We start from the raw sequence: 20809 nt of genomic DNA, 5'->3' as shown, positions 1-20809 counted from the left end.
TTGAGATTTGGCTGGTCACAGAGGGGACATTCAAAAAGAGGAATATGTGCAATATTCTTTTTTGAGTAATTTTCCTTATTCCTAGAAAGAAACAAGTTTCTCACACATTTATTATTTTAACAAAGTCCAGCCAGCTTATTTTCCAGTGTGTACTTGTTCCCAGATCTTTAATCTTTCAACGTACATTTTCAGATCCTAATTGCTCCGATGCATAGGCTAAATGAATGCAATGATAGAGGTCCCTTAAAGTGAGAAAGAGAATACTAATTTGTTAAAAGGCAAATGACACATACTAAATGATCTCTATCATATTTCGAGTGATATTTATGAGAGAAAACTAGAGTCAAGCAACTGAAACGTTTGTTCTACCCAAAAGTAGCAGAAAAATGAACAATCACAGAGCAAGTACTACAAGTACTACACATCAATTCAGAAGAGAATGGGATGCCAAAATAAGGTAATTATTCCACTGACACTTCTTTTGTGGCTTTAGTATTTACAGGAGCCAATTCATGGAGCCTAAAAAGTCTGTGAACGCTCGAACCCTGACTGTTCAGCTCTGGGGCTCAAGCAGAGCGATGCTGGCCAAGCTCCTCTGCCACAGCCAGATGGACCAGCTCCTTAAAGACACAAATGTTGATTCACAGAGCATCCTCGGTTTCTCCTTTGCTTCCTTCGGGGTCTGGGTTAAATTCTAATGGCGTGGATGACTCCTCCATTGGAATCGCATCTCCCTGCCTCCTGTCACTTTCCTTGGTCTCTGCATGGATCAAGTGCGGCAAGCAGTCCTGCTCCGAGTTACTCCAGACGTAGCCGGGTAAAGTCAAGTGGCTGTCGGGCTGCCGGCTGGCCGTCTTGGCCGCTTTGCGGGAGATGAGCACCACGCGTGTGCTGGCCGCCATCTGCGACTGGCTGCTGGTGCTGGGCGTCACGGTGGTGAGCACGGAGCCGTATCTGTGGCCGCCGCATGCGGGCATCCTTTTCCAGTCCACGGAGAGATTCCACCGACTCCACATCTTCTTCACCTCAGACTGAACCTAAACCGCAAGGACCATATTGTGCATCAGAAACCATCAGAGACCCTGGAACCTTGTTAGATGGATATCTGCCTGATTTCAATGATAGTAATAATCACTAAGGTTCCACTGTGCACCAGGGACTTTATATATACAGTTGACCCTTAAACAACACAGGGCTTAGGGGTGTCTGCCGCATGCCCCTGAAGATCCCCTATGACTTCACAATTGGCCTTCTATATCTGGGGTTCTGCATTGGTGGATTCAACCAACCCCAGATGGTGCAGTACTGTAGTACATATTGAAATGCAGCCAATACATATATCTGACTCATGGGAGAGGAAAAGAGGACACGGGGTTGGAGGAGAAAATGGGATAAATAGTGCCAGCTAAGGCTGTGGAAGGGCATGGAAGGTACTCAGCTGGAAATGTAACTGTAACACCATTGCTCTGAACGGGCATACTGAAGGAGGGAAATTGAGAAAAGGATTGGATGGTGAAAAGTGGGTGCTGCAAGGGCATTCGTAGTAGGTTGGGGCTCTTGTTTCCATTCTTGCTGTTGAAGATTCAATTCTGCTATTGCAACTTTCCAGAAGGGAGTTTTTTTTTTTTTTTAATTTATGGCTGTGTTGGGTCTTCATTTCTGTGCGAGGGCTTTCTCTAGTTGCAGCAAGTGGGGACCACTCTTCATCGCGGTGCGCAGGCCTCTCACCATCGCGGCCTCTCTTGTTGAGGAGCACAGGCTCCAGACGTGCAGGCTCAGTAATTGTGGCTCACAGGCCTAGTTGCTCTGCGGCATGTGGGATCTTCCCACACCAGGGCTCGAACCCGTGTCCCCTGCATTGGCAGGCAGATTCTCAACCACTGCACCACCAGGGAAGCCCCAGAAGGGAGCTTTTTGAAAGTTCCATTGGAAACAGTGGAAACCTGGTAAGCTGATGTCATCTAAAAGATCGGTACCATTCTTTCTCTCCAGCCAACTCCTAAATGAACTGAAATTGTCCCATCACCATCTTGTAGTTTAAAAAATGTCAAAATGTTCTAATGGATTATTCCCAGGGAAAGTTATATTTGAGTTTCTTATAGAACTTGAAATAAAATATAAGTTGAAGCATTGACTGGAATATGAAGTTCACGGTCCTTCCAAGTATCAATCTGCATTCCAGTAAGTTGGGTTTTTGATATCAAGGGTTGCAACTGAATTGACATTGAAAAGTGCTGGAAGAGGAAGACCTTGGCTTATTTACATGAATTCTTCCTTTCTCAAAATAATTTATGATTAAAATATCTCCCTTCTCTGTGTCCATTCTGTCCTGTAACCCCTGAGGATTCTAAAGAGATTCTGGTCACATTGTGATGGCCATTTACAAGCTTACTCAGAGCTAGACCTGCAGGAGGTATGGGGTTCCTTCAAACTTACCTCTCCATTGCAGTAGCAGTAGATGATAGACACAAAGAAGCCCTGGAGGAGAAAATAGAATGTTTTAATTAATTAATTTTAATTATGAAGATCACAGCACTAAAATGTCTTGTGCCACAATGCGTAAGTTGAAAAACTGGGTTCTTTTTTAATGATTCCTCCAGAAAATTATGCAAATTATCTCTCCTAATATTTCAAAATCCTTAAATATACATGAAATTTGTCTGAGATCTTTCCTTGGTGTGAACTGAACCAAATAACTAAATAAAACACTCCAAGATACACGAAGAACTGATTTCTGTTACATTCGTTTCATGTGTTGCCACCCCAGGACCACAGAACATCCCCTAGTTAGTAAGTGAAATTTTTACACTGTGAATGCTGGAAACTACAGACACAGGGTCTTATATGGTGAAAACACACAGAAACTTTTTTTTCACTCATTCAAAAATATTTATTGAGTTTATACAGTGTGAAATGCTCAGCATGACAGGGATAAACAATTTAATCAAGACAGACAACGTCCCTATTCTCTTAGGGCTTACATCCTAGAAGGAAATACAGATGGATAAAATATAAACAAATAGCCACAGGAGAAAAATGTAAGATGATAAGATAAAGGCCATGCAGGCAAAACAAGTGGTATTGAAAAAGAAGATGGAGAAGATCTATCAAAGGGGGAACTCAATGAAGACCTCCCTGAGGGGGAGACATTTAAGCTGGTTTGAGTGAGAAGAAGAAGCCAGGCCATGTGAATATTAGAGGGAACAGCATTCCAGGCAAAGGGAACAGCAAGTACAAACCCCTGAGGCAGAAATGAACTTGAGGAACAGAAATTGTGGCAGAGCTAGTGTGGCTCAAACTTAGTGGGCATCAGGGAGCATGGTGTGAGGTGAGGTCACAGCTGGGCAGGATCCCCGCCAGGGAGGGCTGTGCACACCAGGAAACGGCGTTTGGATTTTATTCTGACTGCAATGAGAAGCCTCTGGATATGTTCAGCAGGTCAGTGATATTATCAGATTTATTTTTAAGATTCTTCAGACTATTGTGTGAAGACTAGATTGAAGGCAGGAGGTGGCAGCAAAAGAGTAGCAGGAAGAAGAGTTAGGAGGCGCCTGTAGCCTCCACGTGAGGGAGAATGGTATCATGTTTTCAAATGAGATCAAATATAAGGAAGCAACCTCTTCCTCTTACTTGTCTCCCTTTCTCTTTTTTCCTCTCCCCTGCCTATCCCTTCTTTTGCTTTCATTGACTTTCCATACACACACACACACACACACACACACACACACACACAGATTCGTGCTCTGTAGGTGTCACATATTTTACAACAATGTGCTTTCTTGTCTCATAGCCCAAGCCTGTCTGTTAGAAACAGCTCCTGCTGTGGTCAGAGGTTAACCTGACTGACCGCTGCAGGATAGAAATGCGCAGGTGCCAGAAAATAGCCCCTTTCCTAGCCCTTGGGAGACAGGTGCGTGAAATCCAGAGGGAGGGGCAGAGAAAGGAAAAAAGCAAAATACAGGAATCAAATTACTAGTAGCACTCCCTACCTGAAAGGAGTTGAAAAAGAGCTCACAGTGCATCCGGATCTCCCACCCAAGCCCAGCAAAGGAGTGGGGCAGGCACACGAACACGATGTAATGCACTCCGAAGACCAGCACCAGCACCAGCGTTGATTTGGCGAGTTTCCTGGAAGAGAACGGCAAGCCTTTTAATTAATCAATGTAGAGTGCCTTTCCATAGAGACAGCTTGCTGGAAAAAAATAAAGCTTGGGGCTTCCCTGGTGGCGCAGTGGTTGAGAATCTGCCTGCCAATGCAGGGGACACGGGTTCGAGCCCTGGTCTGGGAAGATCCCACATGCCAGGGAGCAACTGGGCCCGTGAGCCACAACTACTGAGCCTGCGCGTCTGGAGCCTGTGCTCCGCAACAAGAGAGGCCGCGACAGTGAGAGGCCTGCGCACCGCGATGAAGAGTGGCCCCCACTCTCCACAACTAGAGAAAGTCCTCGCACAGAAACGAAGACCCAACACAGCCAAAAATAAATAAATAATTAATTAATTAAAAAATAAAAAAATAAAGCTTATTTAGCAGAGCTACCAGGGGCTGACGTTCCCCCATCTCTTTGGATCCACTGCTTCTGCTAGTTTTTTTTTCTCTCCCTCTTCTTCCTGTCACTTCTATACTAAATCAGGTAGTTTATTCTCACTTCCCATGATTACTATCCGCTAAGTCTCTTTAATCTCATTTGCACTCTTCTTCCTTAAAGGATACTATTTTCATAAAATTGTAAAATGCCTTTTTTTTTTCTGTCCTAAGTCTTCTTTAACGTCTATGTTTGCGACTTAAAGAGGTACCACCTCCATCCTCAATAACTGTCTTTACTTTCACAGGCAGCATTTTGGCTTGTTTTGTTCATTTTAGAACCAACTACTCCCTGGTCTCTTCTTACACTTGGATCTTCATTTATCATTTCATATTTTCTTATGAGCTATATGTGGTCAATACCTCTTGCCTTCCCTAAATATTCTCTGTCAAATATTCTATCTCAAATTATCTATAGCTGTAGGTTTGTTTGTTTGTTTACAAACTAAGCAATGTGACTTTATTTCCTTTAACTGCTTCTTCATACACATTTTCTTGTGTATTTAGAGGAATCCCAGTTTCCAATATAATGGATTGACTCTAACATGGACCCCTAATAATTCCCGACCTTCTGGTATTTACATCCTTGTTAATCCTCTCTGCTTGAGTGTGGGCAGGACTTGGGACTTACTTCTAACCAATCAGTTATGGCCAAGATGGTGGGATGCCGCTTCTGTGACTATGTTGCATGAGAGTGTAACATACATTTTAGTAGCAGACTCTCTCCCTTGTTTGATTCAGTGAAGCAAGTTGTGAGCTGCTCTACTGAGAGGCCCATGTGGCAAGGAGAGGTGGCATCTGACCAACCCAGCAAGAACATAAATCCTGTCAACAATCACGTGAGCTTAAGAGTGGATTTTTCCTCAGTCCAACCAACTGACTTTCCAACCTTCTTCCTTTCCTCACTAGTCTTTCCTTCAGTTTCTTTCTTCCTTTCTCCCTCCCTCCCTCTCTCCCTCTCTTTCCCTTTTTCCTTTCTTTCTTTCTTTCTTTTTCTTTCCTTCTCTCTCTCTCTTTCTTTCTTTCCCTACTTACTTATTTTTTTTTTTTTTTGAAAATAAGCTGTCTATTCTGTCTAGGTTTAAAGATAATCCACTCTTTGTTCTCTCCAGAGTTTCTCAAATCTCTTGAGCAACTTTCTACTGAAAGTATAATTTCACATCATTTGGAAATTCTAGAAATTAGTAGCTTTTATTCAGAACTATAGAAATAAGTAGCTTTTATTCAGAATGAGAGAAATAAGTAGCCTTGATTCAGAACTAGAGAAATAATTAGCTTTCAACACCACTGCACTTTTTCATTTTATGAAGAAGAATGAAAGGCTACTTACATTTTCCATTTTTTATCATCCTTTGACCTTTGTCTTCACCAATGGAATGTGACATGAGACAAGTTATTCTAGTATAGCACAGACCCTTCACTGTAAACACAGGCATGATTTTAATACTACCACTTGCAGCATATTGAAAATAACTGGAGCTAGCAGCTGACGGTTTGTTCATACTGTGCATCCTATTCTAGACTTCAGTCCATCTGTATCTGTACTCTTTTCTGCCTGACAGTAAATGCTGCCTACACGGTGCACGGGAATGATTCCACAAAGGACTTAGAGAATGTTTGTGAGAGAAGATAGAAATGTTGACTATGATTTCTTCCTTTCTGTGTCTGTGATAGCATTTCATGACAATGTGAGGCAGAAGGAAATAGATTCTTGTTTGGGGATTACAAAAACTAATCCACATGCACCTGACTAGTGGTGTATATGTTCAGGTGGGTAGAAGCCACTTCCAAAATTATTCAGAACTTCCAAAATGATCATTGGGAGAAATGGACACATTCTTAAGATAGTTCGATAATGATTATAAATACTTAATTTGTCCTTTTCTTTAGCAAAGACTGAATAACAGACCTCCTTCAATCAGTACATTTGAAAGTTCTTAAAAATCAATATTTGGGAGGTACCAATTTGATGGGAAGATTGGAAACAATATAGCAAATACACTTTCTTGATTTTTTTTCAGTTATGACATTATTTTAAGAAGGCAAGTAAAATTGTCTGCCAAGATCATCAACAAGAGATTACATGGTTACATAGGTTACATAGCTAATGGTAAAATCCCAGCTGCTAAGAACAGATTTTTAAAAATATACTTAGAATTTAAGCATATTGGGAAGGTTTGTTGTTATTTATATTTTCCTAAAATATATATACTTTTCTGATAAATAGCACAAGCACAATTAAACCAAACAAAAATACACATTCACAATTTAGTCTCTTAGAGACATTTCAGATCAACTGATATCTGTCCTTTACTCTAAATAGTAACCAAAATATTTCCTCTGATGGATGTCTGTCCTGGAATTACCTGTATTGTTTTCTTGTGTCATGCCCGACCGCATTCGTCTCCCAAATTTTGGTAGCCAGAACTCTAACGGTATTCAGAAACAGAATAAAATTCAGCTGAAAGAGAAGGTAATATTACAAAGAATTATTAAGTTAGTCTTCAAGTTGTTTGTAAAAATTTACATAAATTGAACTTCTTTGTATTCAAAGACTGAACATTACCCATTCTGTAAATGTGAATGAGGAAATCTGAGGTAAGATATTGGAAAGATAGGGATTCTTGATTTGCCCTCATGAAAACACAAAGAGATAAAATTTCAACAGCACTAGAAACTAGAAATACCAGAGGATAATCTGCCAGAATCCATGGGGAATTTCCAAACCAAAGTTCAGATGAAGTTCTGTGGCAGACTATCTGGATAAAGGATAATAGTTATTATACAAATGTAATTGACAGCCCTTTTTGAAATGAATTCCCAGCTTCTGTATCTATTTTAGGGAGAAGAATAATAGGGTTGCTTTGGGGATGCTGTCTCTCTTATGATATATGAAAAGCACTGGGTGAAGTATACAAGGTTAAAAAAAAAGCCAGGTAAGATGCTGTATAAGAAAAAGTCCCAGTGTAGGCAATTAAATTGAGGTGTGGGCACCACCAGACAATCACGTTCTGGCTTTAAAAAGGGGGAGGGAAGGGAAAGTATTGGTGGGATAAGACATTTTATGTCCAAGGGCCTCAAGGATCAGTGAAGAGGTCCAAAATGAAGAGGAAGAAAAGATCTCCAGGTCAGGGGTCATAAGGAGGTAGAAGCCCAAACCCCTTGGGTCCCTTAATTCAGGGAGATGTCTACAGTCCAGGAAGCGCTAGTACTTAGGAATAATGGAATTGTGGATTGCCAAGAGTGGGTTTGTGTCAATACCAGAGCAACAGCTAGAAGAGAGGACCCATCAACTCTGCATTCTGGGGGATAAATTATCCTGCAGAGTCTCCAATCATTTCTGGAATTTGGAGAATTTTGGTACTGGGTGATTCATGTGCCCCACTACCCAATCTAGTTGATTATCTGCATCAGCCCTTAATTCCCACCACCCTCTTTGCCATCCTACCACTGACTACCCCATAGGCAACTCTCACCAATTTCACAGCCTCCTACAAGAACTGGGGGCTGGCTTTTCAATAAGTGGTGCTGGGAAAACTGGACAGCTACATGTAAAAGAATGAAATTAGAACACTCCCTGACACCATACACAAAAATAAACCCAAAATGGATTAAAGACCTAAATGTAAGGCCAGACACTAAAAAACTCTTAGAGGAAAAAATAGGTAGAACACTCTATGACATAAATCACAGCAAGATCCTTTTTGACCCACCTCCTAGAGAAATGGAAATAAAAACAAAAATAAACAAATGGGACCTAATGAAACTTAAAAGCTTTTTCACAGCAAAGGAAACCATAAACAAGATGAAAAGACTACCCTCAGAATCAGATAAAATATTTGCAAACAAAGCAACTGACAAAGGATTAATCTCCAAAATATACAAGTAGCTCATGCAGCTCAATATCGAAAAAACAAACAACCCAATCCAAAAATGGGCAGAAGACCTAACTAGACATTTTTCCAAAGGAGATGTACAGATTGCCAACAAACACATGAAAGAATGCTCAACATCACTAATCATTAGAGAAATGCAAATCAAAACTACAATGACGTATCACCTCACACTGGTCAGAATGGCCATTATCAAAATCTACAAACAATAAATGCTGGAGAGGGTGTGGAGAAAAGGGAACCCTCTTGCACTGCTGGTGGGAATGTAAATTGATACAGCCACTATGGAGAACAGTATGGGGGTTCCTTAAAAAACTAAAAATAGAACTACCATATGACCCAGCAATCCCACTACTGGGCATATACCCTGAGAAAACCATAATTCAAAAAGAGTCATGTACCACAATGTTCATTGCAGCACTATTTACAATAGCCAGGACATGGAAGCAACCTAGGTGTCCATCGACAGATGAATGGATAAAGAAGATGTGGCACATATGTACAATGGAATATTACTCAGCCATAAAAAAGAAACAAAATGGAGTTATTTGTAGTGAGGTGGATGGACCTAGAGACTGTCATACAGAGTGAAGTAAGTCAGAAAGAGAAAAACAAATACCGTATGCTAACACATATATGTGGAATCTAAAAAAAAAAAAAAAAAGAAAATGGTTCTGATGAACATAGGGGCAGGACAGGAATAAAGACACAGACGTAGAGAATGGACTTGAGGACATGGGGAGGGGGAAGGGTAAGCTGGGACGAAGTGAGAGAGTGGCACTGACATATATACACTACCAGATGTAAAACAGATAGCTAGTGGGAAGCAGCCGCATAGCACAGGGAGATCAGCTCGGTGCTTTGTGACCACCTAGAGGGGTAGATAGGGAGGGTGGGAGATGCAAGAGGGAGGGGATATGGGGATATATGTATATATATAGCTGATTCACTTTGTTAAACAGCAGAAACTAACACAACAATATAAAGCATTTATACTCCAATAAAGACTAAAAAAAAAAAAAGAACTGGGGGCTGGGTCTTGAGCCCCATACCCTAGAGGAAGGACAGAGCTGTGCTGTGAAATTGTGGAAGAAGGATGTTTTCAGGCTAATAAGAGCTACTAGTTATTGAACACTGTCTAGTTTAAATGCTCACATAAATATGAGACAGGAATTTTTATTATGCCCATTTATTATGAATGAAGAAACTCTAGCTCAAAGAGATTAACTGATTTGACCTAGACTACCCAGCTATCAGCTGGAATTTGAACCAGGCCTATGTGAGTCTGTATTGTGAATTCTTAACCACTACCTTTATTTTTTAATTAAATTTAACTTTTTATTTATTGAGGTAACACTGGTTTATAACATTATATGTTTCATGTGTACATTATATTTCGACTTCTATATATACTATAGCATGCTCACTACCAAAAGGTAGTTTCTATCCGTCCCCTTTACCCATTTTGTCCTCCCCACCCCTTTCCCTTCTGGTAAACACTACTGTGTTCTCTGTATCTAGGTGTTTGTTTTTATTTGGTTTCTTCATTTATTTTGTTTTGGGGGATATTGTTTTTGTTTTTATATTCCACATGTAAGTGAAATCATACAATACTTGTCTTTCTGACTTATTTCAGTTAGCATAATACCCTCAAGGTCCATCGATGTTGTCACAAATGGCAAGATTTCATCTTTTTATGGCTGAGTAGTATTTCATTGTGTCTGAATAGATAGATAGATAGATAGATAGATAGATAGATAGATAGATAGATAGATAGATAGATAGATAGATAGATATAGATATAGGTATATAGATACAGATATAGATACGGATATCATATCTTCTATACCCATTCAATGGGCACTTAGGTTATCTCCATATCTTGGCTATTGTAGAAAGTGCTGTGATGAATATAGGGGTGCATATACTTCGAATTAGTGTCTTTGCATTCTTCACATAAATGCCTAGAAGTGGAATAGCTAGGTCATATGGTAGTTCTGTTCTTAATCTTCTGAGGAATCTCTATACTGTTTTCCATAGTAGCTACACCAATTCACATTCCCACCAACAATATGCAGAGTTCTCTTTTCTCCACATCCTCTCCAACACTCGTTATTTCTCATTTTTCTTGATAATAGCCATTCTAATGGGCATGGAATGATATCTCATTGTGGTTTTAATTTGCATTTACCAAATAATTAGTGATATTGAACATCTTTTTGTGTGCTCGTTGGCCATCTGTATGTCTATTCAGCTCCTCTACCCATCTTTTGTTGTTGAGTTGTGCAAGTTCTTTATATATTTTGGATATTAATCCCATTATTGGGTATATGATTTGCAAATATTTTCTCCCATTTGGTAGGTTGTCTTTTTTATTGTTGGTAGTTTCCTTTGCTATACAGAAGCTTTTTAGTTTGCTGTAGTCCCATTTGTTTATTTTTGCTTTTTTTCCCCTTGCCTGAGGACACATATCCAGAAAGATATTGCTAAGACCAATGCCAAAGAGTATATTGCATATGTTTTCTTCTAGGAGTTTGTGGTTTCAGTTCTTACATTTAAGTCTAATCCATTTCGAGTTTATTTTTGTGTGTTGTGTGAGACAGTGGTCCACTTTCATTCTTTTGCATGTGGCTGTTCAGTTTTCCCAACACCATTTATTGAAGAGACCATCCTTTCTCCATTTATATTCTTTGCCCCTTTGTTTTAAATTAATTGTCCATATATGTGTGGTTTTATTGCTGGTCTCTCAATTCTGTTCCATTTATCTGTGTGACTCTTTTTCTGCCAATACCATGCTGTTTTGATTACTATAGCTTTGTAATACAGTTTGAAATCAGGGAGTGTGACATCACCAGCTTTGTTCTTTTCTCTTGGGATTTCTTTGGCTATTCAGGGGTCTTTTGTGGCTCTATACAAATATTTGGATTTTTATATTCTAGTTCTTTGAACAATGTCCTTGGGATTTTGATGGGGATTGCACTGAATATGTATATTGCTTTAGGTAATGTAGACATTTTAACAATGTTAATTCTTCCAAACCATGAGCATAGAACATCTTTCCATTTCTTTGCATAGTCTTCAGTTTCTTTCAGGCTGTCTTATAGTTTTCAGTGTACATGTTTTTCACCTCCTTGGTTAAATTTATTCCTAGGTATTTTATTCTTTTTGTTGCAATTGTAAATGGGATTGTTTTCTTAATTTCTCTTTCTGCTAGTCCATTTTTAGTGTATAGAAATGCAACAGATTTTTGTATGTTGCTTTGTATCCTGCAACTGTACTGAATTTGTTTATTAGTTCTAACAGGTTTTTTGCACACTCTTCAGGGGTTTTTATATATAAAATCATGTCATCTGCAAGTAGCATCAGTTTGACTTCTTCCTTTTTAATTTGGATGCCTTTTATTTCTTTTTCTTGCCTAATTGTTCTGGCTAGGACTTCCAATACTATGTTGAATAAAAGTGGTAAGAGTGAGCATCCTTGTCTTGCTCCTGATCTTAGATAGCTTCCAGTTCTTCCCTGTTGAATGTGTTAGCTGGGATTATGATGCTGTCATATATGGTCTTTATTATGTTGAGGTATGTTCCTTTATACTCATTTTATTGAGAATTTTTATCATAAATGGGTGTTGAATCTTGTCAGTTGCTTTTTCTGCATCTACTGAGATGATCATATGATTTTATCTTTTAGTTTGTTAATGTGGTGTATCATGATTGATTTGCAGCCATTGAATCATCCTTGAATCCCTGGAATAAATCTCACTTGATTATAAGATATGATACTCTTAATGTACTATTGTATTCAGCTTGCTAATACTTTGTTGAGGATTTTTGCATCTATGTTCATCAAAGATATTGGCGTGTAAGTTTTGTTTTTGTGTGTTGTCCTTGGTGTCAGGGTAATGTTGTCCTCATAAAATGAGTTAGGAAGCATTCTCTCCTCTTCAATATTTTGGAAGAGCTTGAGAAAGATAGGTAATGAATCTTCTGAGTGTTTGCTAGATTTCACCTGTGAAACCATCTGGTTCTGGACTTTTGATTTGGGGGAGGTTTTGATTACTGTTCCAATCTCCTTACTAGTGATCAGTCTATTACAATTTTTCTATTTATTCATGATTCAGCCTTGGAAGGTTGTATAATTCTAAAAATTTGTCCATTTATTCTATATCGTCCAATTTGTTGGCATATAACTGTTCATAATATTCTATTTTAATCCTTTGCATTTCTGTGATATCCATTATTATTTCTTCTCTTTCATTTGTGATTTTATTTATCAGAGCCTTCTCTCTTTTTTTTAAGTGAATCTAGCTAAAGATTTGTTAATTTTTTTTAACCTTTTCAAAGAAACAGCTCTTAGTTTCATTAATCTCTTCTATTATCTTTTTAGTTTCTATTCATTTCTTTCCACTCTAATGTTTATTATCTCCTTCCTTCTACTGAATTTGGGCTTCATTTGTTTTTCTTTTCTAGTTCCTTTAGGTGTAAAGTTAGATTGTTTATATGAGATTTTTCTTGTTTCTTGAGGTAGGCCTGTATTGCTATAAACGTCCCTCTTTGTACCTCTTTTGCTGCATCCCATGGATTTTGGCATGTTGTATTTTCACTTTCATTTGTCTTAAGGTATTTTTTAATTTCTACTTTGATTTCTTCTTTGACTCAGTATTTGTTCAGTTGCATGTTGTTTAGTTTCCACATATTTATGATTTTTCCAGCTTTCTTCTCGTAGTTGATTTCTAGTTTCATCAGAAAAGATGCTGTTATTTTTTCAATCTTCTTAAATTTATTGAGACTGGTTTCGGGTCCCAACTTTTGGTCTGTCCTTGAAAATGTTCCATGTGCACTTGAGAAGAATGTGTATTCTGCTACATTTGGGTGGAATGTTCTGTATAAATCTATTGAGTCTACCTGGTCTAATGTTTTACGGCTGCTGTTTGCTTGTTAAGTTTCTGTCTGGATGATCTATCCATTGATGTAAGTGGGGTGTTAAAGTCCCCAACTATCACTGTGTTGTTGTCAATCTTTCCCTTTTGGTCTGTTAATAATTTCTTTATATATTTTGGTGATCATATGTTAGGTGCATGTTGGTGTTGTCCCCTTTATCATTATATAATGTCCATCTTTGTCTCTTGTTACCCCTTTTGGCTGGAAATCTATTTTGTCTGCTATGAGTATGGCTACATCCACTTTCGTTTGGCTGCCATTTACTTGGAGTATCATCTTCCATCCCTTCACTAGAGTCTATGTTTGTCTTTAAAGCTGACATAAGTCTCCTGGAGACAGCATTTCATTGGGTCATGTTTTTTTAATCCATCCGGCCACTTTGTGTCTTTTGATTGGTGAATTGAATCCATTTTCATTGTGGGTGATTATTGATAAATGAGGACTTAGTACTGCCATTTTATCTTTTATTTTCTAGTTGCTCTATATCTCCATTATTTCTTTTTCCTTGTGTTTCTGACTGCCATTTTAGTTTGGTGGTTTTCTATGATATTTTCTCCATTTCCTCTTTTTTATGTTTCATGTCTCTGCTCTAGATTTATGCTTTCTGGTTACCATGTTTGTTTAAAATTCTCATAGATAAAATTGTTCTTTTTCTGCCGATAGCATCTTATCATCATTTGACTATACGACTTCTGTACTTTCCTCTTCCGTTTTTATGTTTCTGTCATCTCAAATTATCCCTTTTTATGTTGTGAGTTTGTGACCAACTTGAAATAGCTATAGTTGTTTTTACTGCTTTTTTCCCTTTAACCCCTGTGCTATTCTGATATAGAGTTGCAATTTTCTGATTCTATTTATCACCTTACTCAAAGTTTTGCACACTTTTACCTTTTCGTTTAGGAAGAACAGCTCCTTTCAACATTTCTTACAAGGCAAATCTGGTACTAATGCACTCCCTCAGCTTTTGTTTGTCTGAGAAATTTTATTTCTCCTTCATATCTAAATGATAACTTTGCCAGATAGAGTATTTCTGGCTGAGAGTTTTTATCTTTCAATATTTTGAGTACATCATTCCACTCTCTCTTGGCTTGTAGAGTTTCTGCTGAGAAATCTGCTGATAGCCTTACTGGGGTTCCTTTGTAGGTTGCCAGTCTTTTCCCCTGGCTGCCTTTAAAATTCTTTCTTTGTCATTTATTTTGACAGCTTTAATATAATGTGTTGTGGAGAAGGTTTTTTCACATTGAAGTAATTAGTTGTTCTCCCAGCTTCATGGACTTCTATATCCAGTTCCTTCCTCAGGTTTGGAAAATTCTCTGCTATTATTTCTTTAAATAAACTTTCTCCTCCCTGCTTCCACTCTTCTCCTTCTGAAATACCCATTAACATAATGCTGCCCTTCCTAATAGAGTCAAATAGTTCTCATAGAATGTCTTCTTTTTTTAAGATTTTAATTCTCTCTTCCCTTCTATCCGTATCATTTCTAGATTCCTATCTTCAAGCTCACTAGTCTCTCTTCCATATCATCTGCTCTATTTCCAGTGCTTTCTTCATCTCATTTATTGAGTCCTTCAGGTCCAGAGTTTCTCTTTGGTTCTTTTTTAGAGTTTCAGTCTCTTTGGCAAAATATTCCTTCTGTTCAACAATTTTATTCCTGAGCTTATTGAATTGCCTTTCTGTATTTTCCTTTAGTTCATTGAGTTTCTTTATGACAGCTATTTTGAATTCTCTATCAGTAAGATTGCAATATTCTGTGGCTCTAAGTTTGGTTTTTGGAGAACTGTCACTTTCTTTTTGTGATACAGTGTTACCATGGTTCTTCATTGAGCTTGATGAGTTGTTCTTCTGCCAGCACATTTGAAGTAGAGAACACCTTTCTTCTTTAGGTAAAGCTTTTTTAAAAAAAACTTGATTCAAAAGGTTCAACAGATTAGTAACTAGAGGCCTCTCTTGTTTTCCAGCAGGGGTGATATAGCACAAGTTTTTGGTCTCCTACCTGAGCTGCTTCTGGTTATATTTGAGCATCAGCATTTTCCACTCTCCACCACCTCTGTCAGAGGTGTCATCCATTGCCCTGGTTGTTGCTGCTTGTGCCTCTGGGGTCATTAATGCATTGCTGCTGCTGGCATCACTACCTGGGACATTGGGTTCATGGGTACTTCTGCTATGTCCAGGGGCTCAGGCGCCACTACCCCCCCCCGGGGGGGGAGGGTAGGGAGCCAGGGTCCCAGGTGTCCTTACCATGTCCAGGGTTGTCAGGCTCATAGGCATTGCCACTGTGGATAGGGGCAGGCAGGGGGAGCCAGAGTAATAGGCATCTCCATAACTGGAAGGACAGGGTCATAGGCCCACTGTCACTGTTGCCTGGATCTCTTTGGCCAGGGGCACCACTTTGGCTGGGAGGCTGGAGTCATATGTTCTGCTTCCCCTGATGTTACCAGGTTCTCTGGGGCTGCAGGCTCAGTTACCATGGCTGAGGGTCCAGGATCACAGGCACCACCTCTGCTGTTCTGCCTGGTTCTGCCTCTTCCATGTGTTTCAGTCCACCCACCTTTAGATGTGTGGAATTCTCTGATGTCCTGCTGTGTTGAGCAAAGGCACCTTTGTTGAGTTATGGATGTTTTTACTGGTTGTAGATTGAAGGGGAAAGGCAAAGAGAGTGCCACACACTGCCATGATGCTGATATCACTCTTAACCACTATCTTATACCTTCTTTTCAGGAGGATAAAAAGATGCAAAACATGAGAGTTGAGGATTTTCATTCATCCTCACCCACTACAACACCTGATTCATGTCCACATAATCTTTTTCAATAAGAAGGTGAGAAACTGCTACTTGTCTATCACATGAGTGCTACTTTCTGAATGGCCAAACTTATTTCATGCTTCATTAATTCCTCTCTCCCTAAGACTATACTCCCTGGCAATACAAATGCAGCTGGGAGTGAAAACAGTGGGGAGTGATGCTGTGTAACTACTGTGTGAAGGACCAAGTGCTAGGAGCTGAAGCTGGCAGAGCTATGGAAGCAATGTTAGCTGGGTATTGTCATTTGCCATTCCTTATTCCTGGAAAAAATAAAGAATTACAAATGGCTTCAGATGGGCCAACCTTAAACTCCGTCCATATTAAAATGCCCATGACCAGGGACTCTGTACTCAAGTCAGTAGACCATACTAAGTAAATACTGCAAACTCCCAGAAACTTATTAAAGAAGACACACACCAATCAGTCCATTGGTTTTATAACTCAAAGGACAGCAAAGTGGATTATGGAAAGAATTAAGAATTAAGAAAAATAGAACTTGCTGCCTTAAAAGATAGGTAAACAAAATACACACATACACACACACACACGCACACACACATATTGATACACGCAGTAACAGTTGAATGAATTTCCAAAAAATTATAAATAATTTAGGAAAGTATAGAATATAGGTTAATTAGAAACTAAGTTATTGACTACTTACTTACTATTCTAAGTGTTTTAGGTGAATTGACGCTTAGTCTTCACAGCAGCTCTATGAGATAGGCATATTGCTCCCATTTTACAAATGAGGAATCTGAGTCACAGCTTACACAAATTATGCATGATCACACAGCCAGCAAGTGGCAGAGCCCTAATGAGTCCCATGCAGCCTGGATACATAGCATGGACTCTTAACCACTGCACCAAACTGCCCATAAAATAGAGTTGAGTTAATAGCAGATTGAGATGGAGACAGAAATTTTTTAAAGAGCAGGACGGATTAAGAAAAGATTGTAAAGAATCTAACTTATAACCCAGTTTTAAAGTCAGTATTAGAAACCTAAACATTAGGTCTAACAGAGCAGGAAAGTGGATTTAGCAATTTAGAAGACACTTGAAGAATCTTCCCAAATGAAGGGATGAAGAACAAAGACTTTTGTGATGAGGGATAGATGCTTACATGGAGAGCACGGAATTCAGAGTCATTATGAAGATTATTTCTCTTTCTGAAGGAAATGATAAATAGAACAAATCAATAAAGACATAAAAGAAAAAATCCTGCTCTAAAGAAAGATCCAAGTCTGCAGAAGGAAAAATGACTCTATATATGGGGAAATGGAATGAAAAAGAACAACACATTCTGGTGAGATTTTTAAAAATTTTTTTAAATGAAGTATCATTCAGAGAGAAAAAAAATCATTTAGAGAGTCCTTGCATATCTCAAGTAATCTTGGAGGGAAAATTTTGCTTAAAGCCGTTAATAAGCCAGTAGCATATAGAATAAATTTTATGCAAATGTGGTTTTAAAATAATGCAAATATAAACATTAGAGTCTCTCTCAATTAAATTTTTAAAGATTTATTCAAAGTGAACCACAGATGAGTTTCAAAGTTAAAATTTCAGCCGTGAAACCTCTGGCTCCTCAGGCCGTCTCAGAGACTGCTCCTAGAATCACCTTTGCCTGGATCATTCTCCCTACTCCCTCCGCTCTCTCACCCTTACTAGGACAGCTCATTCTCAGGCTTTAAGCTGAATGTCACTTCTCAAAAGCTATTCCCCACACCCCAGCCCCACCACAGCACTCGTCACATTTTAATGTCTGTCTCACCCACTATGCTTAAGTTTAAGGAGAAATTGATGCCTGTTCCCCCCATCTCATCCCCATTGCCTCACACAGCACCTGCCATGTTCTTGGTGTTTAATCAAGATTTGTTAAATGAGTGAATGAATAAATGAGTGAACGAAACGTGCACTCTCTAAACCCTACTTATATTGAGGTAAATCAGCATATCCCCCTTCAATGTAGAATTTTCACTTCTAGGTGTCTATCACAAAAGACATAAGTAGAGAAAGAAGTCAAAATTTATGTATAAGAAATTCCACTGTTATAAAATATCTTTAAAACTATCTATTTACACTTAAAAATTTCATCAATGCCTTTGGATACATGATGGGGAAGATTTGCTATCTCCCCTTTCCTGATTTTTCCTCCCAGGGAAGGTAGGTCAACTGATATGCACTTCTGTTCTCCATACTCCCCCTTACTGTCTCCAACCGTGGAGAAGATGGATTGAAGTATTTGATGAGTGAATATGGGACGAATACTGAGTTTGCTTAACTCAGCCCATCCTTCTTTTCTTTGGGAGCTTGTAGTGAGCAGACTTTCAGCATCTCCAGGCTTAGGAGCCTGCCCCTCAGCAATCTGTGCCTGGGTGGGCAGATCCTGCCTAACTGTGGGGTTCTTCAACTGGTTCACTTGGCTAACAGACCGAAGATCACAACTTCCAACCCAGACTCTAACAGCTATAAGGGTTTTGCTTTGTTTCTCTCTCTCCTCCTTTGTTTTATATCTCAACTTATTTAGAATCTGAGCAGCAAAGAGGGACGCTATGTATTAGCTGCCCTCAGAGATTCTCTGAAAACATCACATCTCACCCCATATATTGGTTTCTTTTTCAATATCATGAACATGAGAAACATTTTTGCTTTGTTTATATGTGTATCAATTCTAAATGTTGAACATTTAAATGATAGATAATAAACTCCTTAATCTATATCAGCTACTATAATTTGATTATCTGTATAATAGATATGAAGACAAAATATGTAGTTCACTTCTTATCCTTTGGAATTCAATTTATAACTTAGGGGTAAATGCTAGAGCTTTAATTTCACTCAAGGTTCTATAGCTGACTGATTTAGAAGAGGAAAGAGATTATGGAGCGGAGATTTTCCTCTGGGTAAAAAAAAAATTTTGTATTTGCAATTCCATCAAAGATCAGAGATTAAATTTTATCCATTTTACTTAAAACTTCTCCCTTACCAGTCATCCCTCTCATGCTCCCTTCTTGTGCTTCATGATCGAGCCTCCTTTAATAACAACTGGGCGGAAATGAATCACTGACTCAACAGCAGCTGAGAAGCTTATGCTCTGTTTGTCCCCTTCTTTTCATATTTTATAAAGTGCACTGGATATGATTTTTTAAACATATCACTTTAGAATTTTTCTTAAAGGAATTTATTAGAAGTACCATCTTATTCCACCTGCCAGAATTCCCTGAGATATCCTTTGACAGGTACAGGGAACAAAACATGTATAAGAAAAAAATTGAAAGTCTGGAGCTCTCCATTTAATGCACTCTGAGTAGCATGCAGTCTCCTCAAGGGCCACTACTTAGTTAGTCATTCAAATTAGATCGTTATTCATAGAATGAGCAAGCCCATGACAAACACCACAAACTACTTGCTGACGTCAGACATTAGTCCTTAGCTTGGGTACACAGTGGTGCTGTAAGCCATGGTAGACATCTAAAAACAAGCAAATATACCAATAACAAGGAAGGAAGGAAGAAAGGAAGGAAGGAAGGAAGGAAGGAAGAAAAGAAAGAAAGAAAGAAGAAAGAAAGAAAGAAAGAAAGAAAGAAAGAAAGAAAGAAAGAAAGAAAGAAAGAAAGAAAGAAAGAAAGAAAAGAAAGAAAGAGAAAGACAGAGAGAGAAAGAAAGGAAGGAAGGAAGGAAGAAAGAAGGAAAGGGAGGAAGGAAGGAAGGAAGGGAAAGAAAAAGGGAAGGGGGAGGGAGGAGGGAGAGGGAGGGAGGGAAGAAGGAAGGAGGGAAGGAAGGAAAAGAAAGAAAGAAAGAGAAAGGAAGGAAGGAAGGGAGGGAGGAAGGGAGGGGAGGGGAGGGGAGAGGGAAGGAGGGACGGACTATTGCCCTGTAGTTTCCTAAAATCCATCAACATATATAAAGAAAACTATAAACTCTCACAGTTATCAGTTCTCTGTAGGGTTATTTAAAGCTCAAAAATCTCTGCAATAGTGTTGCCAGATTAACATCAGGCAAGAGCCCCCCAGAATGTTTCCCAACATGGACATTTTTTCATTCTATGGCTTACTTTTGAGGAGTTACCAGAAAATGAACTACTGCCTATAGAAAAACAAGTACATAAATTCTAACGTCTCCGCGAGTGACTGGCCCTGATTTCCAATTTCAGTGTCTTTAATAAAAGCTTTGGGTTGCTTTAAGACTGAATCTTGGATTTTCTATTTTACCACTCCCACTGTATAAACATTGCTTAGTTGTATGTACTATAAGAAAAGTAACTCTGGAAGAAATTTCGACCCTCCAAGTATAAAAGATATATTATTAAATAGTAATACATTAAAATTAGTAATTAAATTAGTAATACATTTACATTTTTATTGATGATATTTACCTTTTCTTGGTACCTTTAAAAAAAATAGTTCTTACTGCACATTTACATTTTAGTTCAGCTACGATGAAGCAATACATTGTACAGAGAAATATTTTGGGAGTTTGTGGTCTCTCCAAAGGAATGGATTTATATGAATTGAAGATATGGGCTTGACTCCTATCAAAAGAAGAAAAAAACAAGGATTGCCGTCACCCTGCTCATGGTCACCAACTGCTGAAG

The 20809-nt window shown here is 38.7% G+C and overlaps 1 protein-coding gene across 2 annotated transcripts in view; it reads right to left on the bottom strand.

The window, feature by feature from the left end:
* Positions 1-641: 641 nt before the first annotated feature.
* Positions 642-20809, bottom strand: part of PTH2R (parathyroid hormone 2 receptor) — a 71667-nt gene continuing 51499 nt past the window's right edge. The window contains exons 9-12 of one of the 2 annotated variants that reach the window (XM_061204517.1): positions 6949-7043; positions 3990-4128; positions 2437-2478; positions 642-1037 (exon numbers count right to left, since the gene is read on the bottom strand). In XM_061204517.1, coding sequence (XP_061060500.1) covers positions 642-1037; positions 2437-2478; positions 3990-4128; positions 6949-7043 — 672 coding nt within the window. The remainder of the gene's footprint in view (positions 1038-2436; positions 2479-3989; positions 4129-6948; positions 7044-20809) is intronic. The other variant, XM_061204510.1, reaches the window with a different exon arrangement.

The sequence above is a fragment of the Eubalaena glacialis genome, chromosome 1, assembly GCF_028564815.1.
Source record: "Eubalaena glacialis isolate mEubGla1 chromosome 1, mEubGla1.1.hap2.+ XY, whole genome shotgun sequence".
Taxonomy (NCBI): Eukaryota; Metazoa; Chordata; class Mammalia; order Artiodactyla; family Balaenidae; genus Eubalaena; species Eubalaena glacialis.
Note: the sequence above shows the minus strand (reverse complement) of the source record. Positions and strands in the feature narration are given on the sequence as shown.